Source organism: Microcaecilia unicolor, chromosome 9 (genome assembly GCF_901765095.1).
Source record: "Microcaecilia unicolor chromosome 9, aMicUni1.1, whole genome shotgun sequence".
Lineage (NCBI taxonomy): Eukaryota > Metazoa > Chordata > Amphibia > Gymnophiona > Siphonopidae > Microcaecilia > Microcaecilia unicolor.
The window spans coordinates 23686421-23711056 of record NC_044039.1 but is presented as its reverse complement, the minus strand read 5'-3'; the positions used below and the strand labels follow the sequence as shown (position 1 = coordinate 23711056).

General features: G+C 45.8%; 1 protein-coding gene across 1 annotated transcript in view; it reads left to right on the top strand.

Moving 5' to 3' along the window:
- The window catches only part of LOC115477787 (netrin-4-like), a 46093-nt gene extending 29744 nt beyond the window's left edge, over positions 1 to 16349 (top strand). The window contains 5 exon segments of the mRNA XM_030214870.1: positions 3438 to 3716; positions 11606 to 11662; positions 11664 to 11733; positions 13549 to 13737; positions 16258 to 16349. Coding sequence (XP_030070730.1) covers positions 3438 to 3716; positions 11606 to 11662; positions 11664 to 11733; positions 13549 to 13737; positions 16258 to 16349 — 687 coding nt within the window.
- Positions 16350 to 24636: the final 8287 nt, after the last annotated feature.

Below are 24636 nucleotides of genomic sequence, written 5' to 3'. Positions count from 1 at the left end.
CTGTTTGCAGCCCCTAATAACTTCCTTTGTGGTAGCTTTAATATATAATTTTTTCTTGTCAGTCCTTCCCATATTTGCTTCCCTCTAAAATGTGTGAATCAACATCCCGTCCTCCTAATACCTTTTCCTACAGAAGTTGAGCTCCCATCTGTGAATTTCCTAAAGAGAAGGAAGGCGCTGGTGGAGGGGGGGAGAGATGCTAGACCACGGATGGGGGAGCAGGAAGCAGTTTGCATGGCGGCCCCAAAGCTGGGAGGCCAGGGCACCATTTCATCCCTGCCTCAGGCGGCAGATTGCCTTGGCCCACCCCTGTGCAGGTTGACAGGTGTAATGTTAGGAAGTACTTTTTCACAGAGTGGGTGGTAGATGCCTGGAATGTCCTCCATAGGAGGTGCTGGAGACAAAAATGGTAACAGAATTCAGGGCCACCGAGTGACATAGCCAGGTCCAGCGCAGAGCTGGATCGCCGCAAGCCACCCCCCCTACACACACACACTCGCGCTGCCCTCCCCACTCGCACTGCCCTCCCCCTCCCCACTCACACTGCTGCTCCAGCGATCCCACCCGCCCGCCCCCTTATCTTTCTGTCTTTGCCTCCACTGGGGGCGCCCGGGTCTGGTGCCTGCAGGCCGCTTCCTGCGTGCCTTCTCCCATGGTCTGTCCTCTCCTGCTCCTGTCCATGCTGGGAGTCGGGACCTGGATGATTGTATTAACGCGATATCAATCATTCGGGTCCTGGGCAGTACGCAGGAGCAGGGGAGGACAGACTTGGAAGCTGGCAGCAAGAAGAGGCTTGCTGGGGCCAGGTCCGGGGAATTTTGCCCCCCTTGCCCCCGCTCCCGTCTGCGGCCCTGATGGAACTCAATAATGCGTTGAATAAGGATTCCAATATGGAAAGAGAATGGAATCAAAACAACTGAGCTGTGCTTAAGCAGCATATCTGTCTTGATTATGGCCTTTAGAGGCAGCGTCTCTTAATTTAAACCTGATTAAACACAAGCCTGCTATAAATGCCCACCTCAGCACACATCAGATCCTGGAAAATGTTCTCAAACCCCGTTTGATAAAATGACAAACTAGAATTATATTATATTCTGATGCAACTTCCTGTTTCCATGTAGGCGGGACCCTGCAGAGAGAAAGCTCTGATGCAGGCTGGAAGCAGCCTGTTCAAATCGCTGTTGCTGTCAGTAATGGAAGAGAGATGCTGTCAGACGGGGAGGGGGAAAGAAGGGAGAGAGCAAGAGAGCGATGCAGGACCTGCAATGGGGGGGGGGGGGGGGAGAGGAAGAGGGGCAGAGGGCAGAAGAAACAGAGAGAGAGAGAGAGAGAGAGAGATGATTAAGGGTCAAATTTACCAATGGGCTGATGGACCTCCTTTAGCAGGGGCCCGGGGTAGCTGCCCCTTTTGCCCATTAGTAAAAGCGACGCTGATTGTCACACAAGTGGGCCTTTTCCTGTGTGGTGACCTCCATGTGGAATTCTGTGCTTGTAGACTAGCAGTTGGAAAGGAAGCTCCTGACGTTTTAGAAAGCGGTTGAAGTCATTGGTATATTACTACTACTACTACTTAACATTTCTAAAGCGCTACTAGGGTTACGCAGCGCTGTACAATTTAACATGGAAAGACAGTCCCTGCTCGAAGAGCTTACAATCTAAAAGACTTTTATGTGTAACTGGGGATCGATTGTTCCTGCTCCATGAACACTGGTCAGGGGAAGGCGTAAGAAGAGATAGCGGAATGACCAAGGGCTATGAGGAGAAAACCCAGCAGGGCGTTCTTTGTGCTTTTTGTGGCATAGAGGGGGGCTTATTTTTAAAACAAATGAATCAAATTTCATATGTGCTTTGTTTGTTTGCTTGTTTCTTTAAAAATAAATAAATAAATAAAGGAAATGAAATAAGAAAGATGCTGTTTTAATCATGTATTAATAATGAACGTGACTCCGTTGCAACCATAATAGTAAAACCACTCTTTGAACTATTGCCATTCTGTTGTGGCATTGTATTCCAAGATTGGCCCACATATAACTGCCTATTTGTGGCTGGCATGATACCAGTGTTTAATTGTGAAGTGGTGTAACATGCATGGAGTAGCGGTGGGGGGGGGGGGGGGGGGGGGGGCAGACTCAGGAAAGATGTCAGGAAGTATTTTTTTCACGGAGAGGGTGGTGGACGCTTGGAATGCCCTCCCGCGGGAGGTGGTGGAGATGAAAACGGTGACGGAGTTCAAACATGCGTGGGATAGGCATAAAGGAATCCTGTGCAGCAGGAATGGATCCTCAGAAGCTTAGCTGAAATTGGGTGGCGGAGCGGGTGAGGGGAAGAGGGGTTGGTGGTTGGGAGGCTAGGATAGGGGAGGGCAGACTTATACGATCTGTACCAGAGCCGATGATGGGAGGCGGGACTGGTGGTTGGGAGGCGGGAAATACTGCTGGGCAGACTTATACGGTCTGTGCCCTGAAAAGGACAGGTACAAATTCAAGGTAAGGTATACACATATGAGTTTGTCTTGGGCAGACTGGATGGACCATGCAGGTCTTTTTCTGCCGTCATCTACTATGTTACTATGTGTGGCTCCGGCTGCTGCGTTGGGCTGACTGGATCGACTGTGCAAGTCTGTCTGCTGACGTTGGCTATGTTAAAATTTTCTGACTGCTTTCCAACGAAAGCATATCCCTACTGTGTAAACCACAGGATGGCACGGTGCAGGTTTGGCATTCACCTGGCTTTGAAAGATGTGGCGCTTCTGTTATCCCCTGCAGTTTCTAAAGGGGATAACAGCATCAGTTTCTGCAAAAGTGTTATGAAGGTTCCTTTGCTCTGCTCTTTGCATTTAGCGTTTTCAAGCTGAGGTCCTGGAAAACCTTATTCTGATGTTTTAAGCTGTGCAATGTGTTCTCTGATTTTATTTCCCTGTCTTTGAAGTTTTAGAAAATGCAAGCCTTGACCTAATGATGCTTCCAAACAGTGCGTGTCAACAGACTTACAGACCTTGTGCTCCTTGTTAAATTTTGCCCTTCAGAAAGGGTGCAACCTGACCTGTAATAACCTTTGAGAACGAATGCAGAGTGGAAGAAAATCCAATCCAAGAAACCAGTCAAAACGCACAGAATGAAAACGCCAAATAGACATTATTAGGACCCTACACGGTCCGTGTTTCGGCTATAAAGCCTTCATCAGGGGTCGATATGCTGATGTTCTGTTGAGCATATGATACTACTGGAGCACTGAAAATAACGCAAAGTTCAAAATCAGAGACATAAATAGTAGTCACTAGCGATCACTGCGAACAAATACAATCCACTCTGCATTCGTTCTCCTTGGTGATTTTGTGGAAGGTGTGAACCTCTTCTTTTTTCTTCTGTAATAACCTTTGTCATTTGTTCATGTTCTGATCTGAATTAAGAACCCGCCGTGAATTTTCTTTATTGTAGCTGATATACCGAGCTCTGGCTCCTCCTTACTCAGCTGAAGATCCTTATAGCCCAGAGGCACAGAGGCAGCTGAAGGTCACCAACCTCCGAGTTCAGCTCCTGAAGTGGCAGCCCTGCCCCTGCCAGGGCAGGGACGTGAGCAGAAAACCTCAGCACTTCATGCACTATGCCATCTACGATCTCATCGTGAAGGGGAGCTGTTTCTGCAATGGCCATGCGGACCACTGTATCGCCGTCGACGGGTATGGGCAGGTCAGGAATCCGGGGATGCGCCGTGTGGTAAGTACACCTGAGATAACGTTATCAAGGCAAAGAAATGAAAAAGATTATCAGAGGTCACTAATAGGTATATTGACCAGTGGCGTAGCAGGGTGGGCTGCCACCCAGTGCGGGGCGGTTCGCCGTTGCACCCCCCCCCGGGTGCAGCACGATGACATACCCCCCCCCCTCGGCGCATCGACACCCCCTCCCCCCCGACCAGCTCCTGCACCCTACCTTTAAAAAGAATATCGGACTCTAAGGCGCAGTGCCTCGCGCCTGCCCTGCACGTAAAGGAAATGTGGACCGTCGGGCCTTCTCTCGCTCTGTCTGTCCCGCCCTTGCGGAAAGTTGCATCAGCGGAGGGCGGGATAGATAGAGCGTGGGAAGGGCCGATGGTCCACATTTCTTTTACGTGCAGGGCAGGCGTGAGGCGCTGCGCCTCGCCTGGGATTCCGGTATTCTTTTTAAAGGTAGAGTGCGGGAGCTGGTCGGGGGGGGGGGGGAGCTGGCAGGGAGCACCCCCCCCCCCGAGCTGACACCCGGGGCGGACCGCCCCTCCCCCCCCTTGCTACGCCACTGATATTGACCTAGTGCTGTGACCTTCAGTGTTCCAAGCAGTTGCAAGCTATACCTGAAAACATTCACATTGTGTGCTGCAGTGGCGTAGCCACAGGTGGGCCTGGGTGGGCCGGGGCCCACCCACTTAGGGCTCAGGCCCACCCAACAGTAGCACACGTTTAGTGGTAGCTGTGGGATCCCAAGCTCGGCCAGCTGAAGACTTCCTCCAGATAAGTAGTAGTAGTAGATGGTAACGAAAACGCTACTCTCCATGATATCGGCACCTGCCTATGTTCAGTTTTCAGCGCGTGCCTGCTGCAGACTGCCAAGATGGAAAGAAGCATTTTCCCACCGGCTGAGATTTTTTTTGGGTGGTGGTTGGGTGGGGGGAGGAGGAAGAACAATTGGTGCCCACCCACTTCTTCCCTAGGCCCACCCAAAATCTGTTGTCTGGCTACGCCCCTGGTGTGCTGTGAAGCTTCTTCTTTTAATCCTTTCAACCGGGGAAGATTTTGCTCGACAGTGGGCTAGATTAGTACATAAGTACATAAGCATCGCCATGCTGGGACAGACCAAGGGTCCGTTGAACCCAGCACCCTGTCACCGACAGCGGCCAAAAGAACCAGCAATTGTTCCAACCCGTCCTAGAAATAGTGTATTATTCCCTCGTCCATTCAATAACATTCTATGGCCTTTTCCTCCAGGAAGCCGTCCAACCCTTTTTTTTTGCAGTCCGCTAAGTTAACTGCCTTAACCGCTTTTTCCGGCAGCGAATTCCAGAGTTTAACTACGCGTTGAGTGAAGAAAGATTTCCTCCGATTCGTTTTCAATTTACCACACTGCAGCTTCATCGCATGCCCCCTTGTCCTAGTATTTTTGGAATAAAAGGTATCTAAAAATAGGCGCCGAGATACTGGGAGGTAAGCATGAATTACTCTAATGTCAGTTCCACACAGGTTAAGTCTGCATTCTCGCGCCTAATTTTAGGCAAGAATTCTATAAAACTACGCCTAAATGCTGGATGTGCCCTTGACCTGCCCATGCCCCTCCCGTGGCCACGCCCCATAGGAGAGGCACCCTATAGAAATTAGGCACACTGTTTAGAGAATAGGGGCATAGATCAGTTACATGCATAACTCCTAATGAGTGGTTTTCAAGGCCTAGGGACCCTTTCACTAAGATGTGCTAGAAATGGGCTTAGCATGTGGGAAAGTCCTGAGTTAAGATGTGCTAAGCACATCCCTAAAATAGGGCTTTTTCCGTCTTTTTATTTTCAGACCTCGCTCTAATGTTGTCAGCGCTCAGCAAGCGGAAATAACATGGGAGCACTTACGGCTTCCTGTTTAGGAAGCGCTAATGGCTCCCTCGTTAACCCCATGCTAGCTGAACAACATTTACCATATCCATTCCCTGCACATGCCACGTCCCCTTCAAAAAAAAAAAAAATAGCATGTGTAAACAGGAAAACCACAGCAAGACGCCTTAGCGTGCTCTTCAGTAAGCCTTTTTCAGTGCACCAAGCCCACGTTTCCCCCTAATTCTATAAAAGTTGTTAAAAATTGTGTGTACCCAATTTGCAAATTGAATGAGCACCAATAATTGCCTTTTTAACAAGCAATTATTGGCACTAAATTTTTTTTTGTTACATTTGTACCCCTCGCTTTCCCACTCATGGCAGGCTCAATGCGGCTTACATGGGGCAATGGAGGGTTAAGTGACTTGCCCAGAGTCACAAGGAGCTGCCTGTGCCTGAAGTGGGAATCGAACTCAGTTCCTCAGGACCAAAGTCCACCACCCTAACCACTAGGCCACTCCTCCACTGTTGCTACTATTGGGAGATTCTACATGGAATGTTGCTATTCCACTAGCAACATTCCACGTAGAAGTCGGCCCTTGCAGATCACCATTGTGGCCGCGCAGGCTTCTGCTTCTGTGAGTCTGACATCCTGCACGTGCAGGACATCAGACTCAGAAACAGAAGCCTGCGCAGCCTTCTACATGGAATGTTGCTAGTGGAATAGCAACATTCCATATAGAATCTCCAATAGTAGCAACATTCCATGTAGAATCTCCAATAGTATCTATTTTATTTTTGTTACATTTGTACCCTGTGCTTTCCCACTCATGGCAGGCTCAATGCGGCTTACATGGGGCAATGGAGGGTTAAGTGACTTGCCCAGAGTCACAAGGAGCTGCCTGTGCCTGAAGTGGGAATTGAACTCAGTTCCTCAATTCCCAGGACCAAAGTCCACCACCCTAACCACTAGGACACTCCTCCACTCCACACCTAAGCTTTATAAGTAATGCCATACTGGGAAAAGACCAAAGGCTCATCAAGCCCAGCATCCTGTCCCCGACAGCGGCCAATCCAGGTCAAGGGCACCTGGCAGCTTCCCAACCGTACAAACATTCTATACATGTTATTCCCGGAATTGTGGATTTTTCCCAAGTCCATTTAGTAGCGGTCTATGGACTTGTCCTTTAGGAAACCGTCCAAACCCTTTTTAAACTCTGCCAAGCTAACCGCCTTCACCACGTTCTCCGGCAACGAATTCCAGAGTTTAATTACGCGTTGGGTGAAGAAAAATTCTCTCCTATTTGTTTTAAATGTACTACACTGTAGTTTCATCGCATGCCCCCTAGTCCTACTATTTTTGGAAAGCGTGAACAGACGCTTCACGTCCACCTGTTCCACTCCACTCATTATTTTATATATCTCTATGCGCAAGTCATGGGCGGATCGGGGGCGTTCCTCAGTTAGAGAATAAGGGCACCTGTACCTAAATTTGCGCACATGTATTTGAGCCATGTTTTAGTTGGTGCAAATGCAAATGGCCACACCTAAAGTTAGACGCAATTCCCAGGCATAAGCGCTATTCTGTAAACTGCGCCTATCCTTAAGCGCAGTTTATAGAATTGTGCTTTTTTTTTGCACCGTATATTTTATTTATTTATTATCTCTTTTATACCCCACATTTTCCCAACTGCGTTAGGCTCAATGTGGCTTACAGCGTACCGCAGAGGCTGACGCCAATGCAGTAAAATTAAGCTAATACAACATAAAACCTACATAAGAAATTATGGGGAGGATGGGGAAGGGATGAAAGGAACAGGGAAACCAGGAGAGAGGAGGGGAGGGTGGATGTGTCCAAAATTGTCATTAAATTGATGTGTATCAAGCAGTGGAGACACATGCTGAGTCCTTGGGGTAGGCTTTTCCAAATAACATGGTCTTAAGTGATTTCCTGAAATTTAGATGGTTGTGGATGGTTTTTATAGTTTTTGGCAAAGAATTCCATAGTTGTGAGCTGATGAAGGAGAAGGATGAAGCATATGTGGATTTATACTTAAGCCCGTTGCAGTTTGGGTAATGAAGGTTTAGATATGAGCGGGAGAGTCTCAATGTGTTCCTGGGTGGTAGGATGATAAGATCAATCACGTAGTCAGGGACTTCACCATAGAGAATTTTGTGAACTAGGGAGCAGATTTTAAAGGTGATTCGATCCTTGACAGGAAGCCAATGCAATTTCTCTCGGAGGGGTTTGGCACTTTCAAATTTGGATTAGAATATAGAATTCACCCCACTAGGACACCTTAGTAAAAGGGCCTCTGTTAGGGGGTGTTCACATGGGTGGAGCACTGACATGTCACAAGCATGTTGCCAGGAGACACATGCAACTTACGGAATACACTGCATGGTTCACATAGATGCACCTACTTATGCTTGTCATAAGTAGGCGTGCCTAAACTTTTGGGCTTGATGGACCTACGTCTGTCCCAGTGTGGCAATACTTATGCACTTATGTCAGGGGCAGAGAGTGTGCATTCCTGTGCCAGCCAGTTACCACATCTAAAGATGCACGAGGAGAGACTTGATGACCTGAGTGGAGGAGTGGCCTAGTGGTTAGAGTGGTGGACTTTGGTCCTGGGGAACTGGGTTCGATTCCCACTGCAGGCACAGGCAGCTCCTTGTGACTCTGGGCAAGTCACTTAACCCTCCATTGCCCCAGGTACAAATAAGTACCTGTATATAATATGTAAGCCGCATTGAACCTGCTATGAGTGGGAAAGCGTGGGGTACAAATGTAAGAAAAAAATATATATATACCATGGAGGAAAGGAGAACCAGCGGTGATATGATACAGACATTCAAATGTTTGAAAGGTATTAATCCACAAACAAACCTTTTCCAGAAACAGGAAGGTGGTAGAACTAGAGGACATGACGAGGTTGAAAGGGGGGGGGGGGGGTGACTAAGGAATAATGTAAGGAAGTATTTTTTCACCGAGAGGGTGGTGAATACTTGGACCGCCCTCCCGCGGCAGGTGGTAGAGATGAAAACCATAATGGAATTCAAAAATGCATGGGATAAACATGCCAAAAAAAAAGCACATAAGAATCCTCTTTAAAAGGAATCAATCAAAAGAAGCTTAACGGAGACTAGGTGGCAACACTGAAATTGGGAGGCAAAGCCAGCAATGGGCAACTTCTACGGTCTGTGCCCCGATCGTGGCTGGATATATTTGGATGAAGCTTTTCAAGGGCTTCTATGATAACTTCAGAAGTTTTAGAGCAAGGACAGTGCTGGACAGACTTCTATTGTCTGTATCCTGAAAATGGACAAATCAAGATCAGGTTGTATCACCTCATAACCTTATGTTACTATCTACATTACCACACGTTAACTGGTTAGCACATGGATAATGTGAGAGCCCTTAGTACCTACAAAATGGGTGGTGGTAAGTGTTTACACAATACAATTTAGAAATGGTCATATGCTAATGGCAACATTAACGCACGGCCATTAATGGAAAATATAGAAAATTGGTGGCCTTAGCGTGTGGGAAATACATGCGTAAGGACGTGCTAAGGCCACTTTTTACCGCAGCTTAGTAAAAAGACCCCTAAATGATTTGATATATTTTAACTGACAACTGAATTATTAAAACACTTTTTTTGTCTTAATCTTCAAACATTCAAAAATGAGTGAGAGAGCCGTCAACGTTTGACTGAGAATTCGTTTCAAGCAGAAGAGATGCACTGCTCTGCATTACCCAGATGTTTCTCCTGCATAAATCTTTCACTGGGGGGTCTATAGATAGTTGTTTGCTGTTGTAGAACTTGCTTGCATGATAAGGTGGAAAACATTACAGCCAGGAGCACAGCTGGAAGCAATAGACTAACCACAGCTCCCATTCGTGTGTTTTTGTGCATACCTGTTCCAGAAGGAGAAAGGAACAGCCTAACTATTAATCAGAACAACTTGTTAATACTTCTAGTAAATTCCAGGGCGTATTTCTTTCATACTTTGATTTAAAGTACTACAGTTAGGCACTTTAATATCTAGGTGGAGATTTGAATTCTGTTCCTGAAGCGTCGACATCAGAGAGTCACTACAGAGCATAAACACAAACTGCTTTTATCAGTGGCGTACCAAGGGGGGGGCGGTGGGGGCGGTCTGCCCCGGGTGCACGCCGGTCAGCGTCGTTCGTTTCCATGCTCCCTCTGCCCCGGAACAGGAAGTAACCTGTTCCGGGGCAGAGGGAGCATGGAAACGAACAACGCTGACCGGCACGCAGCACCCCCCCCCCCCAGCGGCGTGCACCCGGGGGGATTCTTTCACTGGGGTGGGGGGTGTCCTTTCGCTGGGGGGTGGTTGCGCTGCACCAGGTGGGGGGGGGGGGGCGCTTCACCCGGGGGCGGAGCGCATCGGCGATCCGCCCCGGGTGTCAGCCCCTCTAGGAACGCCACTGGCTTTTATAATATGCTCTGGCAGCGAGTTCCAGAGCTGAACTATGCACTGAGTGAAAAAAAATTTTTTTTTTCCTTTTTGTTTTAATGTATTACTATGAGGTTCATTTCAAAAGAGAAAAACGTTCGCATTTCAACATTTGTTTCTCACAAAAACATCTAAACTGGTATTTTCTAAAGCAGGTTTTAGACATTTTCTATGAAGTCTGTCAGAAGTGCGTTCAAATCACAAGGGGGCGTCTTAAGGGCGGGATCTGGGCATTCCTAACACTTTGACATTTTCTGCCATAATGGAACAAAACAAAAACATCCGGGGCTGTAAGTTGGATGTTTTGGTCTAAAACCTGTTTTATTATCAAGTAAGCCACAAAAAAAATTCCCTAAATGACCAGCCAGCTTATTTTCGAAAGTGATCGCCGGCCATTTTCCCCGACATAAATCGGGAGATGGCCGGCTGATCTCGGAAAGCGGCCAAATCGGTATAATCGAAAGCCGCTTTTTTGGCAACATCGCCGCTTTCCAGTCGCCGGCCAAAGTTCAAAGGGGCGTGTCAGCGGCGAAGCGAAGGCGGGGCATGGGCGTGGCTACCAGATGGCCGGCTTTCAGCGATAATGGAAAAAAAAAACGGCGATAAGCAGTATATCGCCGGGTTTACTTGGTCCTTTTATGTTCACGACCAAGCCTCAAAATGGTGCCCCAAATGACCACTGGAGGGAATGGGGGATGACCTCCCCGTAGTCCCCCAGTGGTAACCAACCCCCTCCCATACTAAACAAATAAAACTAAAAACCTTTTTTGCCAGCCTCAAATGCCGTACCCACCTCCATGACAGCAGAATGTGTTGTATCCTGTATTCTGCAGTCTTTTTCTGGCATTGGTATCATCTAACTTTCTAGGTTAACAAATAAATAAAATAGATAAAAAAGCTTCAGTCAGAACTTTAAAAAAACTATTTTTGGGGATGCAGATGCATCTCTGTTGTATGTATGTACCTGTATGCATAGCAGTGGTGTAGCTACGTGGGGCCTGAGGGGGCCTGGGCCCCCGTAGATTTCCTACTGGACCCCTCTCCCGACGACCCTCTCCCCCCGCGAACCCTCCCTAGTCTCGCCTACCTTCGGTTTTGCTGGCGAGGGACCCCAATCCCCGACTGCCGACATCCTCTTCGTCCTGCAGTGAAAAAAGTCTTCGTTCTGTTGCATGCTGACGTCCTGCACGTTGTACGTGCAGGACATCAGACTCAGACGTTCGCGGGGGGAGGGGTTAGAGGGGGCGTGGAGGTTGTCAAAAGTGGCGGTGGGTCGGCGGCGCTGGGGGGGGGGGGGGGGGGGGCTAAATGTGCCCCCTCACCTCGGGCGCTGGACCCCACTCCCACCAAAGTCTGACTGCGCCCCTGATCTGAAAAAGAACATATCTGTTTCAGAGTCCCCCTGTCCTCCCGACAACCTGAAAATCTGGTGTGCATAGTAAACCTTAGAAACGGTTATCAGAGGAACGAACACATCCAGATATAGTGATCTCTTAAGGCTTTGAACAGCAAATGAATGAATGAATGAAGCAGACACACACACACTGAAGTCCTTGACTTTCACTTACAGGTCCATGGGAGGTGTGTCTGCAAGCACCACACAGCTGGTCATCATTGTCACCATTGCGAGGGCCCTCTACAATGACAAACCCTGGCAGGCTGCCAATGGGAAAACTGGAGCCCCGAATGAGTGCAAAAGTAAGGGGCCATTCAGTGGTTCATCTTGGACTTTGTCCTGGTGCCTTCCACTCCTTTTGTGTGACCTGGGGTTTGACTGTGGAGGTTTTTTTTCTTTTGTGTGCCATTATAAATTAGGCCTAAAATAGCACCTTTACAGGCTTTATACATAGGCTTCCTGTTATAAAATTAAGTCCAAATGTGGTAAAATGTACAATCTAAAATATTATCCTTCATAGAACACACAACTTGAATAATAGCGTAAGTGATATTTAGGTTACTGCAGGTTAATTAGTAATGAGATACAAAACATGCAAATGCATGTAAAGCAGCTCATTACTATGTAAAATCATAATACCTTCAAGTCACATTCTGGCTTAAAGTGATAGTAAAATAAGCCCAGCCGAAAGGTAGGGGACACCATCTTGGATGTGGCAATGCTGGCCAGGAGCAAAGGGGGGTTGCTCCTGTCCAGCAAACACTGGACCACCAGAGAAAGGGCCTGAGGGCCTTGATCAAGGAGGGAGGGGAGAGGCCAAGGGGGGGGGATAGAGGGAAGCTTCAAGGGGGCTTAGATCAGTTGGGGAGGGGGTCCAATCAGGTATGACCAGGGGGGGCTTGAGTTGGAGGGGCAGAGATAGGGGTGCTGGGATCAGGGAGGCTTGAGTTGTGGGACAGTTGGAATTGGGGGAGGGTGTTTAAAGTAGCCCATGGCCCCTTTCACGTGAGTTCTGGCCTGATGCTCCGGACACCTAGAAGAATCCTGCTTGTGAGGTGATTCGCAAGCAGTGTAACTCTATTACCACAGGATTCAGCAAATCTGCAGGACTGAGATACTGCAGGTTGCTGAATCCTGTGGTATAACAAGTTGGGAAACCCTGGGTTAGCAGCCCATTTTCTGCCAACGTTTGCTATGAAGGCAAATAAGCTTTTCAGGAAACTTTCATGAGAAAATCAGCTGTTGGGCTCAGCTGAATTAAAGAGGTGTCATTTTTTATTTTACGAAAAGCAACCTAGAAAGATGCTTTTGCATGATTCTGAATTAGTACCGCACCTTGATAACTTCCCCCTATAACCAAAATATTTATATGATTTTGCATGAGATTGGAGATTTGGGCTTTTATAAAACAAGCAGACGATATGCACGTTTGGAATGGAGATGGTTAGAATACTGAGCTGAGGATCATGGAAGTCAAATTCAAATTCCATTATGCCTCCTTGTGATCTCGGGCAAGTAGCGCGTGCTCCCGGGGGTAATTCTGAGATTGACACGTGCCGAATCCTGCAGTAGAAAAATAATTTTCTACCATGGGAGGGGGGGGGGGGGGGGGGGTATTCCTGGCGGTAACCGGCAGGACGCCCACGTTGGCGTGCATAGTTACCGCATGGGTAGCGCGTGAGCCCTTACAGCTAGGTCAGTGGGTGGTGTTAAGGGCTCAGGCCGTACATAGGCGCATACTTGATTTAATATTAGCGCAGGCCAATTAAAAATAGCCTTTTTTCCAGCTGCAGTAAAAAATGCACCCGCACTACCTCAGCCCACGTTTTACTGCGGATTCGTAAAAGAACCCCTAAATGTTGATGTCCAGATAAGGCCTGGCACTGAATATCTGGCTCTAATTTAGTTAGTGGTGGTCATTACCCAGTGACCACCGCTCATACTGTGCACTGGCTGCTACTGAGTGAGAAATCAAACTAGATTAATGGCTCCACAGAGCTCAATTTAATCAGAAGTCATATAAAGGCTGCCCTCTACCACATCCTGTCACTAAAAGCAAATTTGTATGTGTTAAGCATTTTTTTTGATGTCTTTTTATTCCCCATTCCCTTTCCCAGAGTGTAAATGCAATGGGCATGCTGACACATGCCACTTCGATCTGGACGCGTGGTTGGCATCGGGGAATCTCAGTGGGGGAGTGTGTGACCAGTGCCAGCACAACACTGAAGGACGGCACTGCCAGCGGTGTAAACCAGGCTTCTACCGGGACCCACAAAGGCCTTTATCAGCCCATGAAGCTTGTAGGGGTAAGTGCCAACCAGCGCTGTCTATTTTTCTTTTATATAGAAGTGCGGATGAATAGTTATTTCACTTGAATGCGCAGAAATAATGGTTAGCAAAAAAAAAAAAAGATATAATAATAATTAAAACTGATAGCTTTGTACTAGATTAATTTAATTCGTGTCTTGATCAATTAACCCCCCCCCCAATAAATCCAATAAAAAGTATGAAGTGAGACTTTTTTTGGATTTATTGGGGGGGGGGGGGGTTGGTTTAATTAATCAAGACACGAATTAAATTAATCTAGTACAAAGCTATCCAGCTTATATTGCTGTTTTAATTGTGAATGTGAAATAAAAGAAATAGTATGATTTCTTTTATTGCACATTCACAATTAAAACAACAATATAAGCTGGATTGTTGACCTGCTTCTTACTGTGGACCTATGGTTTCACCTCTGTATCTTACTGTGAAGTCTGGGGAGTAATATTGGGTAAATATTTGGGAGCTGAAGTGCTAACCCAGAAGATTTCCCATGGGTTAGCACAATGGTTCCCAAACAGTGGGTCAGGACCCCAAATGGGGTCACATCACTATGACCTGCTCCCAGTAGTAGCAGTCAACATGGGGCCTGTGGGTCATCAAACATTCAAAGGCCCTGCCCGTCCTGGATGAACTTCCTGTCAGACTGGAAACCCGTGCAAAATCCAGGGGTCTGTGAAGATACCTTGACACACTACTGTTAGATCTTCATGCTCTGGAAAGTAGGGGGAGAAGGAAGTGAATGAGGGAGGGAGGGAAAAGGATGAGACTAAAGGTCTCCTACATCCTTTTCATCATTTGAGAGCCATGTGGATGTTAGAATAAGGTCATTCTGGATGAAAGTTGGGAAACCCTGGGTTAGCAGCCCATTTTCTGCCAACGTTTGCTATGAATGCAAAAAAGCTCTTCAGAAAACTTTCATGAGGAAAATCAGCTGTTGGGCTCAGCTGAATTAAAGAGGTGTCATTTTTTATTTTACGAAAAGCAACCTAGAAAGATGCTTTTGCATGATTCTGAATTAGTAAGCTGCTTTGCATTATTTTTGCATCTCAGCAACTCATGTACTCAAAATCGTATCAAGCTACATGTGAAATTTTATTACCCGTGAGGGGCAACATTTTCTCAATTTTTTTGCAAATAGGAAGTCATGTGAAGGAAAATGGGGTACTTTGCATGTTTTTTCCACAGCGGCCCTGTTTGCAAGATTAAAGCTAGATGCACTGAAAGGTGATATTGTGTTATATTGTGCACTATCATGCGTTCACATGGGGCTCTTCAGCTTAGAGAAAAGGCGGCTGAGGGGAGATATGATAGAGGCCTATAAGATAATGAGTGGAATGGAACGGGTTGATGTGGAGCGTCTGTTTACGCTTTCCAAAAATTAGGACGAGGGGGCATGCGTTGAAGCTGCAGTGTAGTAAATTCAAAACGAATCGGAGGAAGTTTTTCTTCACTCAACGCGTGGTTAGACTCTGGAATTCGTTGCTGGATAAGGTGGTTGGGGCGGTTGGCTTAGCGGACTTTTAAAAAATGTTAGACGGCTTCCTGGAGGAAAAGGACATAGAATGTGATTGAATGGACGTAGGAATAATCCACTATTCCTGGGATGGGCGGAACGAAATGCTTGTTCTTTTGGCTGCTGTCAGAGACAGGGTGCTGGGCTCGATGGACCCTTGGTCTGTCCCAGCATGGCGATACTTATGTCTTATTATTGCAGGTAAAAAAACTAAAGAGTAGGGTGAAGGGGTTGGCACTTCCAAAGGACACAAGGGAGACGTGATGATCCTTTTTTGCAGTTTTATTGGAGTACACCGCAAAGACTTGACACGGTACCATGTTTCGTCTCTCATGCGCCTGACTGGAGTTCTGTACGCAAATGATAACTAGTGTCTGAAGAACACTGTTGCCGGATGATACTTTTGGGTTTTCATACTCGATTTAGGTTACGCTTCTTGCAACAGTGTTCTTCGGACACTGGTTATCATTTGTGTATAGAACTCCAGTCACATAGAGTTCTTCATAGTAACATAGTAACATAGTAGATGATGGCAGAAAAAGACCTGCGCGGTCCATCCAGTCTGCCCAACAAGATAAACTCACATGTGCCACTTTTTGTGTATACCTTACCTTGATTTGTATCTGTCCTTTTCCGGGTACAGACCGTATAAGTCTGCCCAGCACTATCCCCGTCTCCAAACCACCAGCCCCGCCTCCCACCACCGGTTCTGGCACAGACCGTATAAGTCTGCCCAGCACTATCCCTGCCTCCAAACCACCAGTCCTGCCTCCCACCATCGTCTCTGGCACAAACCGTATAAGTCTGCCCAGCTTTGCCACCCAATCTCGTCTAAGCTCCTTAGGATCCATTCCTTCTGAGCAGAATTCCTTTATGTTTATCCCACGCATGATGAGGGTGTGGGGATATTATCTATACAAACTCACATTTAGACTCCTGAGGCAGGTGCGTGGGTGCCGAAACATGATGCTGTGTTGTGTCTTTGTAGTGTACTCCAATAAAACTGCATATAAGGATCATCTTGGCTCCCTTGCGTCCTTTGGAAATGCCAACCCCTCCACAGTGGAGATGAGGGTATGAGGATATTATTGAAGGGTTGTAAGGAACATAGAGAGATACAAATAAAAGAGGGTTGGAGGGGTACTGGTAGGAGAACATGATGTGTGAAGGACAGCTGTGTATGAAGAGAGCGGAGGGGGAACCAGATCTGTGTTACACAGTAGAGAGAAAGCTAGGAAGTAAGGAACAAGGGTAATGAACTCAAGAGGATAAGCTGAGACGCGCCATCTTGGAAATATCTGTGATCTTGTCTCGGGCCTTTCCTGAGGGCGAAGGATTCACATTCTGTAATGTGGCTGAGTCCCCAGCTTACTCTTAGCAATCCTCAGTGTGGATTCTCTGGTTCGGAAGAAGAGGTTTGACTTTCAGGGCCACAAAGCATAGAAGTGTGACTGTTTCTGGTAGTGTGTCAATACCAGAGAGAGGAAGACAGGCAGGAAACACCAGTTTTGATGACAGTCTGAGTTGCTGGAGGATAGATTTGCACATTTTTGCCTCATCACCTTCAGTTAATCCAGGACCACACCAACATCCTGTAAGCAAGGTGCAAATGTGATGACTTCCTTCAGAACAACCCTTAAGAGACACCAACAGGTACTGCTACCAGAACAACTTTGGCACTGCTTCCCTGCCGGTCTATAACCAAATGAACTTTCTTTTTACCTCCTCAGCCTCAAATATTTTCCCTAAACATATTAGATATTCTCATAATTTACCTGCAGGTGCCACAACTGTTTAGAATTGAGTAGACAGCGTTTCCGTTGGGGCATGCTTTCTAAAAGCATGGACAACATTGTTATGTTCATAAATAGAAGTGAGAGATAAAGAGAAATCATCATTAATTAAGCATTAATTACTTGACAGAACTGATCAGTTGGTATTATGATTCACACCATGTCTTAGCCTAGAGGATAGTTAAGAAGCTTTGTAGAGAGCTGAACAGTCTGGGCACCACGGGGACATGTGCAGATGACATGATTAATGGATTTCTTGCTGACACAATGGTGGCCATAAACTCTGGCGTACACACATGTCAATTATCTTCTGTCACTTTGCAGTCACTGACCCGGAATCTCCCCTTTTCCCATGCATTTCTTTCTATGCGACCGGGGAACTCATTGGCTTGACAGAAACTGCAGGATCTCAGCTCCTACCAGCTAGCCTCATAAATTTTAGTGACTAGACCATAGTAGGATTCCCCATAGTTAGAAAATAATTTGGTAGCAGAATTGTAAAAGGAGCTTATGATTAAATATGTGAACTGTTTGTACTAATGTTTATGGTTTATTGAAATTGACTGTCAATTGACCTTAGTTAATGTGAAGCCTGCATGAGGGTTTTACTTTGTTGTTTGCAGGTTGGTACCATAGAAAGGTAGAGAACAGACTATGCTGGCCACTTATGAGTGTTGACTATATAAAGGATTGGCAACATTAGCCATGGCAAGTACAGGAAATGCCACTGACTTTAATTGTCCAGAGCAGTCCCCCCTCGGGTACTCCGTTCTGTAGATAAATCTCTCTTATTTGTCCCCTTCTCCTCTACTGCTAATTCCAGACTCCGTTCCTTTTATTTTGCTGCACCTCACGCCTGGAATAGACTACCCGAGCCTGTACGTCTAGCCCCGTCTTTGGCCGTTTTCAAGTCCAAACATAAGGCCCACCTCTTTGCCATTGCTTTTAACTCATAACCTCTACTCATTTGCCCTGCCCTTTATCCTCACCTATTTATTCCCTTACCCTTAATCGTTCTGTCTGTTTACCTGTCTTATCTAGATTGTAAGCTCTTTGAGCAGAGACTGTCTTTTTGTGTATGGTGTACAGCGCTGCGTATGCCTTGTAGCGCTATAGAAATGTTAAATAGTAGTAGTAGTAGCCTGAACCTGCAAGCCATGGCACTGGAACAACCTCAGCGTAGTTGATAAACAAGTTTAAGTAAGCTAGAATTCACAAATTGTTATGACATTATCAAATATGCAGATTTATTATGCAGGATGATAGAGAGGGAGTAATTCTATAGCAAAGTGCTCATGTTGTGCCTATTCTATAAAGAACAGTAGGCGCCTGCTCTCCTTTCTAGAATACTAGCGTACTAGACTTGGAGTTCTGCAAAGGGTTCGACATCTTTGAATACCAGGCTCGACATCTTTGAACACCAGGCTGGTGGCATCGAGATAACATCCCCAAAAGACACAGAGAGAGGAGGGTAAGGTGGGAGATAGATTCTGGGTCAATGTCGTTTTCTCTTCGGTATATGTAAGGTAGATGGGTTCATGAGATTAATCTGTGTCTTTTGGGGATGTTATCTCGATCACCTGTCTCTACCTACCTACCCATCCATTTACTACCCATCCATCCTTCTATTATGTTATACTTTTCCTACTTTACATAACAAAATTCTGTGTTACCTATTACTATGTAAGCCATTGAGCCTGCTTTTAGTGGGAAAGCGCGGGATACAAATATAATAAATAAATAAATAAATAAAATGGACAGAAGGATATTTGAGACATGATAAATCTGACTGCTGAGAGTTTCCTAGAGGCCTTGCCTTACCCCTACGTGGGTGAAAAGATGACTGCAGTGTCAAAACAGGTTGAAACCTGGAATGCACACAAAGAGGGGCATTTTCGAAAGAACACCCAAGTCAGAATTGGGACATCTTGCTCATAACATCGAAAAAAAAACCCCACATGTACCGCCTGGCCTTAACAACAGCAAAAAAAAACCCAAAATTTTTCTCAACGCGTTGAACAGGCTATAAATTCAACCAAGCAGTTATTCAAAATACTGCAAACTCCACAAAGAAGGCGCCTTCCCAGTCACAACTACCAGCAATGATTTTGCCACGTACTTTGCCAACAAAATTAAAGGTCTCCATCAGGATCTACAGATAGTCCCATCAAGCCTCCCACCAGCCAATGAGAACACTCACGCCTCCCGCCATGCGCAGCCACCTGGGCTCATTCAACCAGGTCACAAAGGAGGCATGAACTTTCAAGGCTGCCCCTTTTAAAGGCTTTTATAAGTGCAGAGGGAGTACATGGTACCGAAGACTAGCTATAGATGGAAAACCAGTAGGGTGCATTACTGTATATCAGTAAATTGAGGTTATTTTATTGACTTAGAATATTTTTGTTTGTCTAACTGTTGACTTAGTTGCTCTCTTTCAAACTGTTGCTTTTTACTCTGTCCCTTGGCTTTGTTCTGCGGTTCTGTGCGGACCGTGATACCTTAATGAAAAATTATCCACAGATGATCAGTCTCACAAGTTTCTGAGATCACACTGGTTCTTGCTTCTGACATGTGGGAATAGCCGCTACTGTGTAAATTCATGTTTGGATAATTCTTCTCTTGGTAATGTAAAAGCTATCAGAACCTGCAAGGAAGGAACGTCTCCCCAGGACCAATGTGTCTGTTGGAACTGTATGCTACGGCTCTATCCAGCAGAAATAAATAGCTGTCAACTAAGATCATGGTGTTACATCTTTAAGTTTGGGTGTTCTACAGAGAGCAGTTTTTTCTCACCCAAGGACTTTTCATTTGTTCTGGCCATGTGTTTGCAGGAATGCACATTCATTAGCCTTCATTTGGTTTGTTAATGTATCTTGAAGATTTTAGTGCACACAAAATCAATTTAACACACATTAACCTACAAATTAACGTGGGGCAGCGGAACATCTTACGGTTGAAGGAGCCAAACAACCAATCTCTAGTCCTGCCCCAAGCTCTCTGGTTGCTGATGTTGTGTTGAGAGAAATATTGGTGGGCCATGGCCCTTGTGGCCCACCCCATTCCACTGTCTATGAATTAACACATGTACAGTGGATTTGCATATGTTAAAAAAATTATAATGCATGTTAATAAAAGTTATCAAAATGGAAGTGTGAAACAAAGCAAAACAAAAAGGACTAGTACCCCTAACTAAACTTGAAATTGAAAGATTCATGTTAAGGTGTAATTCAGATTCATCTTAATAGGAAAAGGGGAGAAGAAGGGGGTGAAGGTGAGACAAAGGTCTGCCAGGATTTCTCCTTAGCTGCAGGGCCTTAGGGGATAGGAAATGGAGGCTACATCCACCTAGAATAACTTCTGACTCACCTTAATCTCCTTTCCTGCCCCTCTCTTAGTCACAGCTGTAAACAGTTCACTATTGTGTTTTTCTCTTTTGCATTACTTTGATTTCTCCTTTTATTAATGTTTATTTAACATTAGCAGAGCCGGTGGTGGGGGCGGGGCTGGTGGTTGGGAGGCGGGGCTAGTGCTGGGCAGACTTCTACGGTCTGTGCCGTGAAAATGGCAGATACTAATCAAGGTCAGGTATACACAAAAAGTAGCACATATGAGATCTTGTTGGGCAGACTGGATGGACTGTGCAGGTCTTTTTCTGCCATCATCTACTATGTTACTAAGTTGAGGGGAAGAGCCAAATGAACAGAAAACAGCCTCTATATGTTTGACCTGTAGACATCCCCGTGACATAGGTCCATCGAGCCCAGCATCCTGTCCAAGACAGCGGCCAATCCAGGCCAAGGGCACCTGGCAAGCTTCCCAAACGTACAAGCATTCTATACATGTTATTCCTGGAATTGTGGATTTTTCCCAAGTCCATTTAGTAGCGGTTTATGGACTTGTCCTTTAGGAAACCGTCTAACCCCCTTTTTAAACTCTGCTAAGCTAACTGCCTTCACCATGTTCTCCGGCAACGAATTCCAGAGTTTAATTATGCGTTGGGTGAAGAAACATTTTCTCCAATTTGTTTTAAATTTGCTACACTGTAGTGACATGCAAAAATGAGAAATAGTTCTGAGATTTCCATTATGCTTTTTCTTTTTTAAGGGCCCTATTTACTAAGGTGCATTAGTGTTTTTAGCGCACCTACACTTAGCGTGTGCGCTAACCGTGTAGGCACCTATAGGAATACTGTAGGCACATACACGGTTAACGCATGTTAAAAATGTTAACGCGCCTATAACGCTGCTTAGTAAACAGGGCCTTAAGTATCTAAACTATTTGGCAAGCTCTGAAAACGAAAACTATGGATTCTGCTTTTAAACTCTCCCATTTGGAAAACAATCGAGTGATAAGAAAAACTTCTTTCAAGAATCTCGACATATCCCTTTCCAGGAAAAGAGCTTCTATTATAGGAAAACTCAGCGCATGAAAAAAAACAAAACAAAAAAAACATTGTCTATCAGGTTCTCAAAAGGGTCTGGGAAGATTCTCCCGTAACTGCTGTTCTCACCACATCCCATCCCGTTCTCCCAGACATCATGCATTCTTTGTGCCTCTGGTTTTATCATTGATCCCAGCTTTGTCAGTAAATATAGCTCAAATGTTGCAATGCACTTTTGTGAACTCTCATTGTTTAGCATCTGCTGTCTCTTGTAACTCACACCAAACAGCAATATGACATTTTTGTGGCTTCCAAGGCCCTCTTATCTAATTTGCATAGGACGACCCACCTCCAAATGGCAAGTCTGATTCAGTGGCATTGCACAACTGAGATGTAATTTCCTCTTGCTTGTTGTGCTTTCTTGTTGATTATATTTTTAACAGTTGAATTTTTTGTGTTCCAGTACAAGGGGGAAAGAAAGGGGAAAGGTGACGGGATTTGATATACCGCCTTTCTGTGGTTACAATCAAAGTGGTTTACATATTAAATACAGGTACTTATTTTGTACCTGGGGTAATGGAGGGTTAAGTGACAAGAGAAAGTGGTAGTTTGAGCTCACCATAATCAGAACAGGGCTTTTTTTGAGGGGGTACTGAATACCGGCACCTTTTCCATTGTCTGCTAAAATTGACCCATGGTCTCCAAGTTTTAAATGAAAGAGCTCAGGCTCTACACACCAATTCTGCCTTGTCATAGATTCTGTGACTGGTTGCAGGGGGCCTGGCTATTGTGGGGTGGGTCCCTCAGTAATCACCCCACCCCTGAATGGTGGCCTGGCATTTGAGTACCGGCACCTTTTTCGCTAGAAAAAAATGCACTGAGAGCAAATATTATATTGCAATAGTCACGAGTTTCAGTGCATCCAAGTTATGTCATTCCTTCCTTTTCTCTATCATCCTGAGTGAAAGCATCCACTTGTTTCAAAATCTGCACGGAAAAAAATTTCATTTTGTTTTCCATTGTATTTGTCATTTATGTGGGTTTTGTACTGATTTTTTTTTTTTACAATGTACGTGGTAATGGCAACACAGCTCGTTCAAAGTGAATGGGCTGTGTTGGCATTAGTGCACAGCTTAGTGAACAGGGGGGTAAGAATGCTGGTCACCATACATCCCAACGGCTTGTTTTTGTTGTTTTTCCCTTGGATGTTTTTTTTGCTTTTTCATAAATGGTCTAAAAAGATAAATGCACAGAGCACAAAAAATCTACCAAATGGCCATTTTCGAAACAAAAAGACGTTTTGCTGGTTCAAAAATCGCTGTGTTTGTCACTTGATTTTAGACGTTCTCAGCAAAATGTCCAAAATTGGATTTAGACATCATATCGAAAATACCTCTCATAATACTATCAATTACACACATATCGTCAGTATTTAGGCTCTGTGGCTGGCGTAAACGCTCTCATCTAACCGCATAGGGATTTAAATACCTGGTTAGGACAGTATTCTGTAAAGGAAAATGGGTGCCTACTTTCCTGTACAGAATAGAATCTTGCCTTAGGCACCCGGTTATAGAACTGTCTCAACCAGGGGCGTGGCTACGGGTAGGCCTGGGTGGGCCCAGGCCCATCCAATTTCGGCTCAGGCCCGCCCACCCACCCAAGCGCACACACTGCAGCAGCCTTTTTTCACATGTTTTCTACTGTGTGACGTGAGTCACCGCGTAGCGTACCACGGCAGACGGCACCCGCTCAGCTGATCTCCAGGCTCCAGCGAGTCCAGCCCACTACCTTTCGAGCTTGCAGAGGCAGACTCGGAGTCGGCAGTCGGCACTGAAATGCAGGTCGCATCGCGGCGCAGCTCATTGTTCCATCCTACGCGGTATGACCTGACCGTATGATGTGGCTGTGCGCAGCGGCATGCTCAGCCTCGCTTTCGCTCCGCTTGCTTGTGGCCATCAGGGCAGGCTAAAAAAAATAGCTGCACGCAGGGTTGAGTTGCTGAGCATTGAACTAGTGCGAGCCTGGCCCTGGAAACGTGGGAAAGGTTCTTCGAGAATCGAGTTCCAGTCTTGTCGGTACCGAACCGTGGTGCAACTTTACTGCCAAGCAGCTGCCAGCCCAGCCCACTAGCCCAGCACAGCAGGTAATAAAATTGTAAATGCTTTTCTTTTTTACATCATAATTTTAACATCATCGTGGCTCTCTCTCTCTCTCTCTCTGTCTATATATATATAGTGCCCACCCATATTAGCTCTGGGCCCAGCCAAAATGTCAGGTCTGGCTACGCCACTGGTCTCACCATTTGTAAGAACCTGTGCCCATGGGTCTGCATAGACCTCCTTATCCACTTAACAAGATCTCTTTTGAATCCAAATCACCCCAACACAGCCCAAAGGTATTTCTATATTGAAACTGACTAATATTGCTTCGAGCTCATTTTGCCACAGTTATGATCCTTATGTTAGTTATTGCAGTGTGTTCCTTGAGAAACCCAACTCGATGCTTATCGATCGGTGATAGCAACACCTCTTTAATCCAATTTGCCAATAAGTTTGCATTTATTTCTACATCATTTAAAATTATTTGGAATGGTAAAAGACAGTTGGCCTTGGATCCTTCCTTTTCTTTGGCAGTATACTCTGATCAGGGTTACGTTTGAGGACCGCAACAGGTGTTCCTCTCCAGCAGCCGAGTCATTGGTGTATTCCAGATTTTAGAAGGCTGCGGCGTATAGAATGTGGCACATACTCAAAAACGAATGTAGGCAAATCGTACAGCCGTGTTGGGTCACTGTGATTGCCTTTCATACCTTTGTACACTACAATATACCCTATCAACTATTTTTATTTATTATTTTTGTTACATTTGTACCCGCGCTTTCCCACTCATGGCAGGCTCAATGCGGCTTACATGGGGCAATGGAGGGTTAAGTGACTTGCCCAGAGTCACAAGGAGCTGCCTGTGCCTGAAGTGGGAATCCAACTCAGTTCCCCAGGACCAAAGTCCACCACCCTAACCACTAGGCCACTCCTCCACTGTTGCTACTATTTGAGATTCTACATGGAATGTTGCTATTCCACTAGCAACATTCCATGTAGAAGTCGGCCCTTGCAGATCACCAATGTGGCCGCGCAGGCTTCTGCGAGTCTGACGTCCTGCACGTATGTGCAGGACGTCAGACTCACAGAAACAG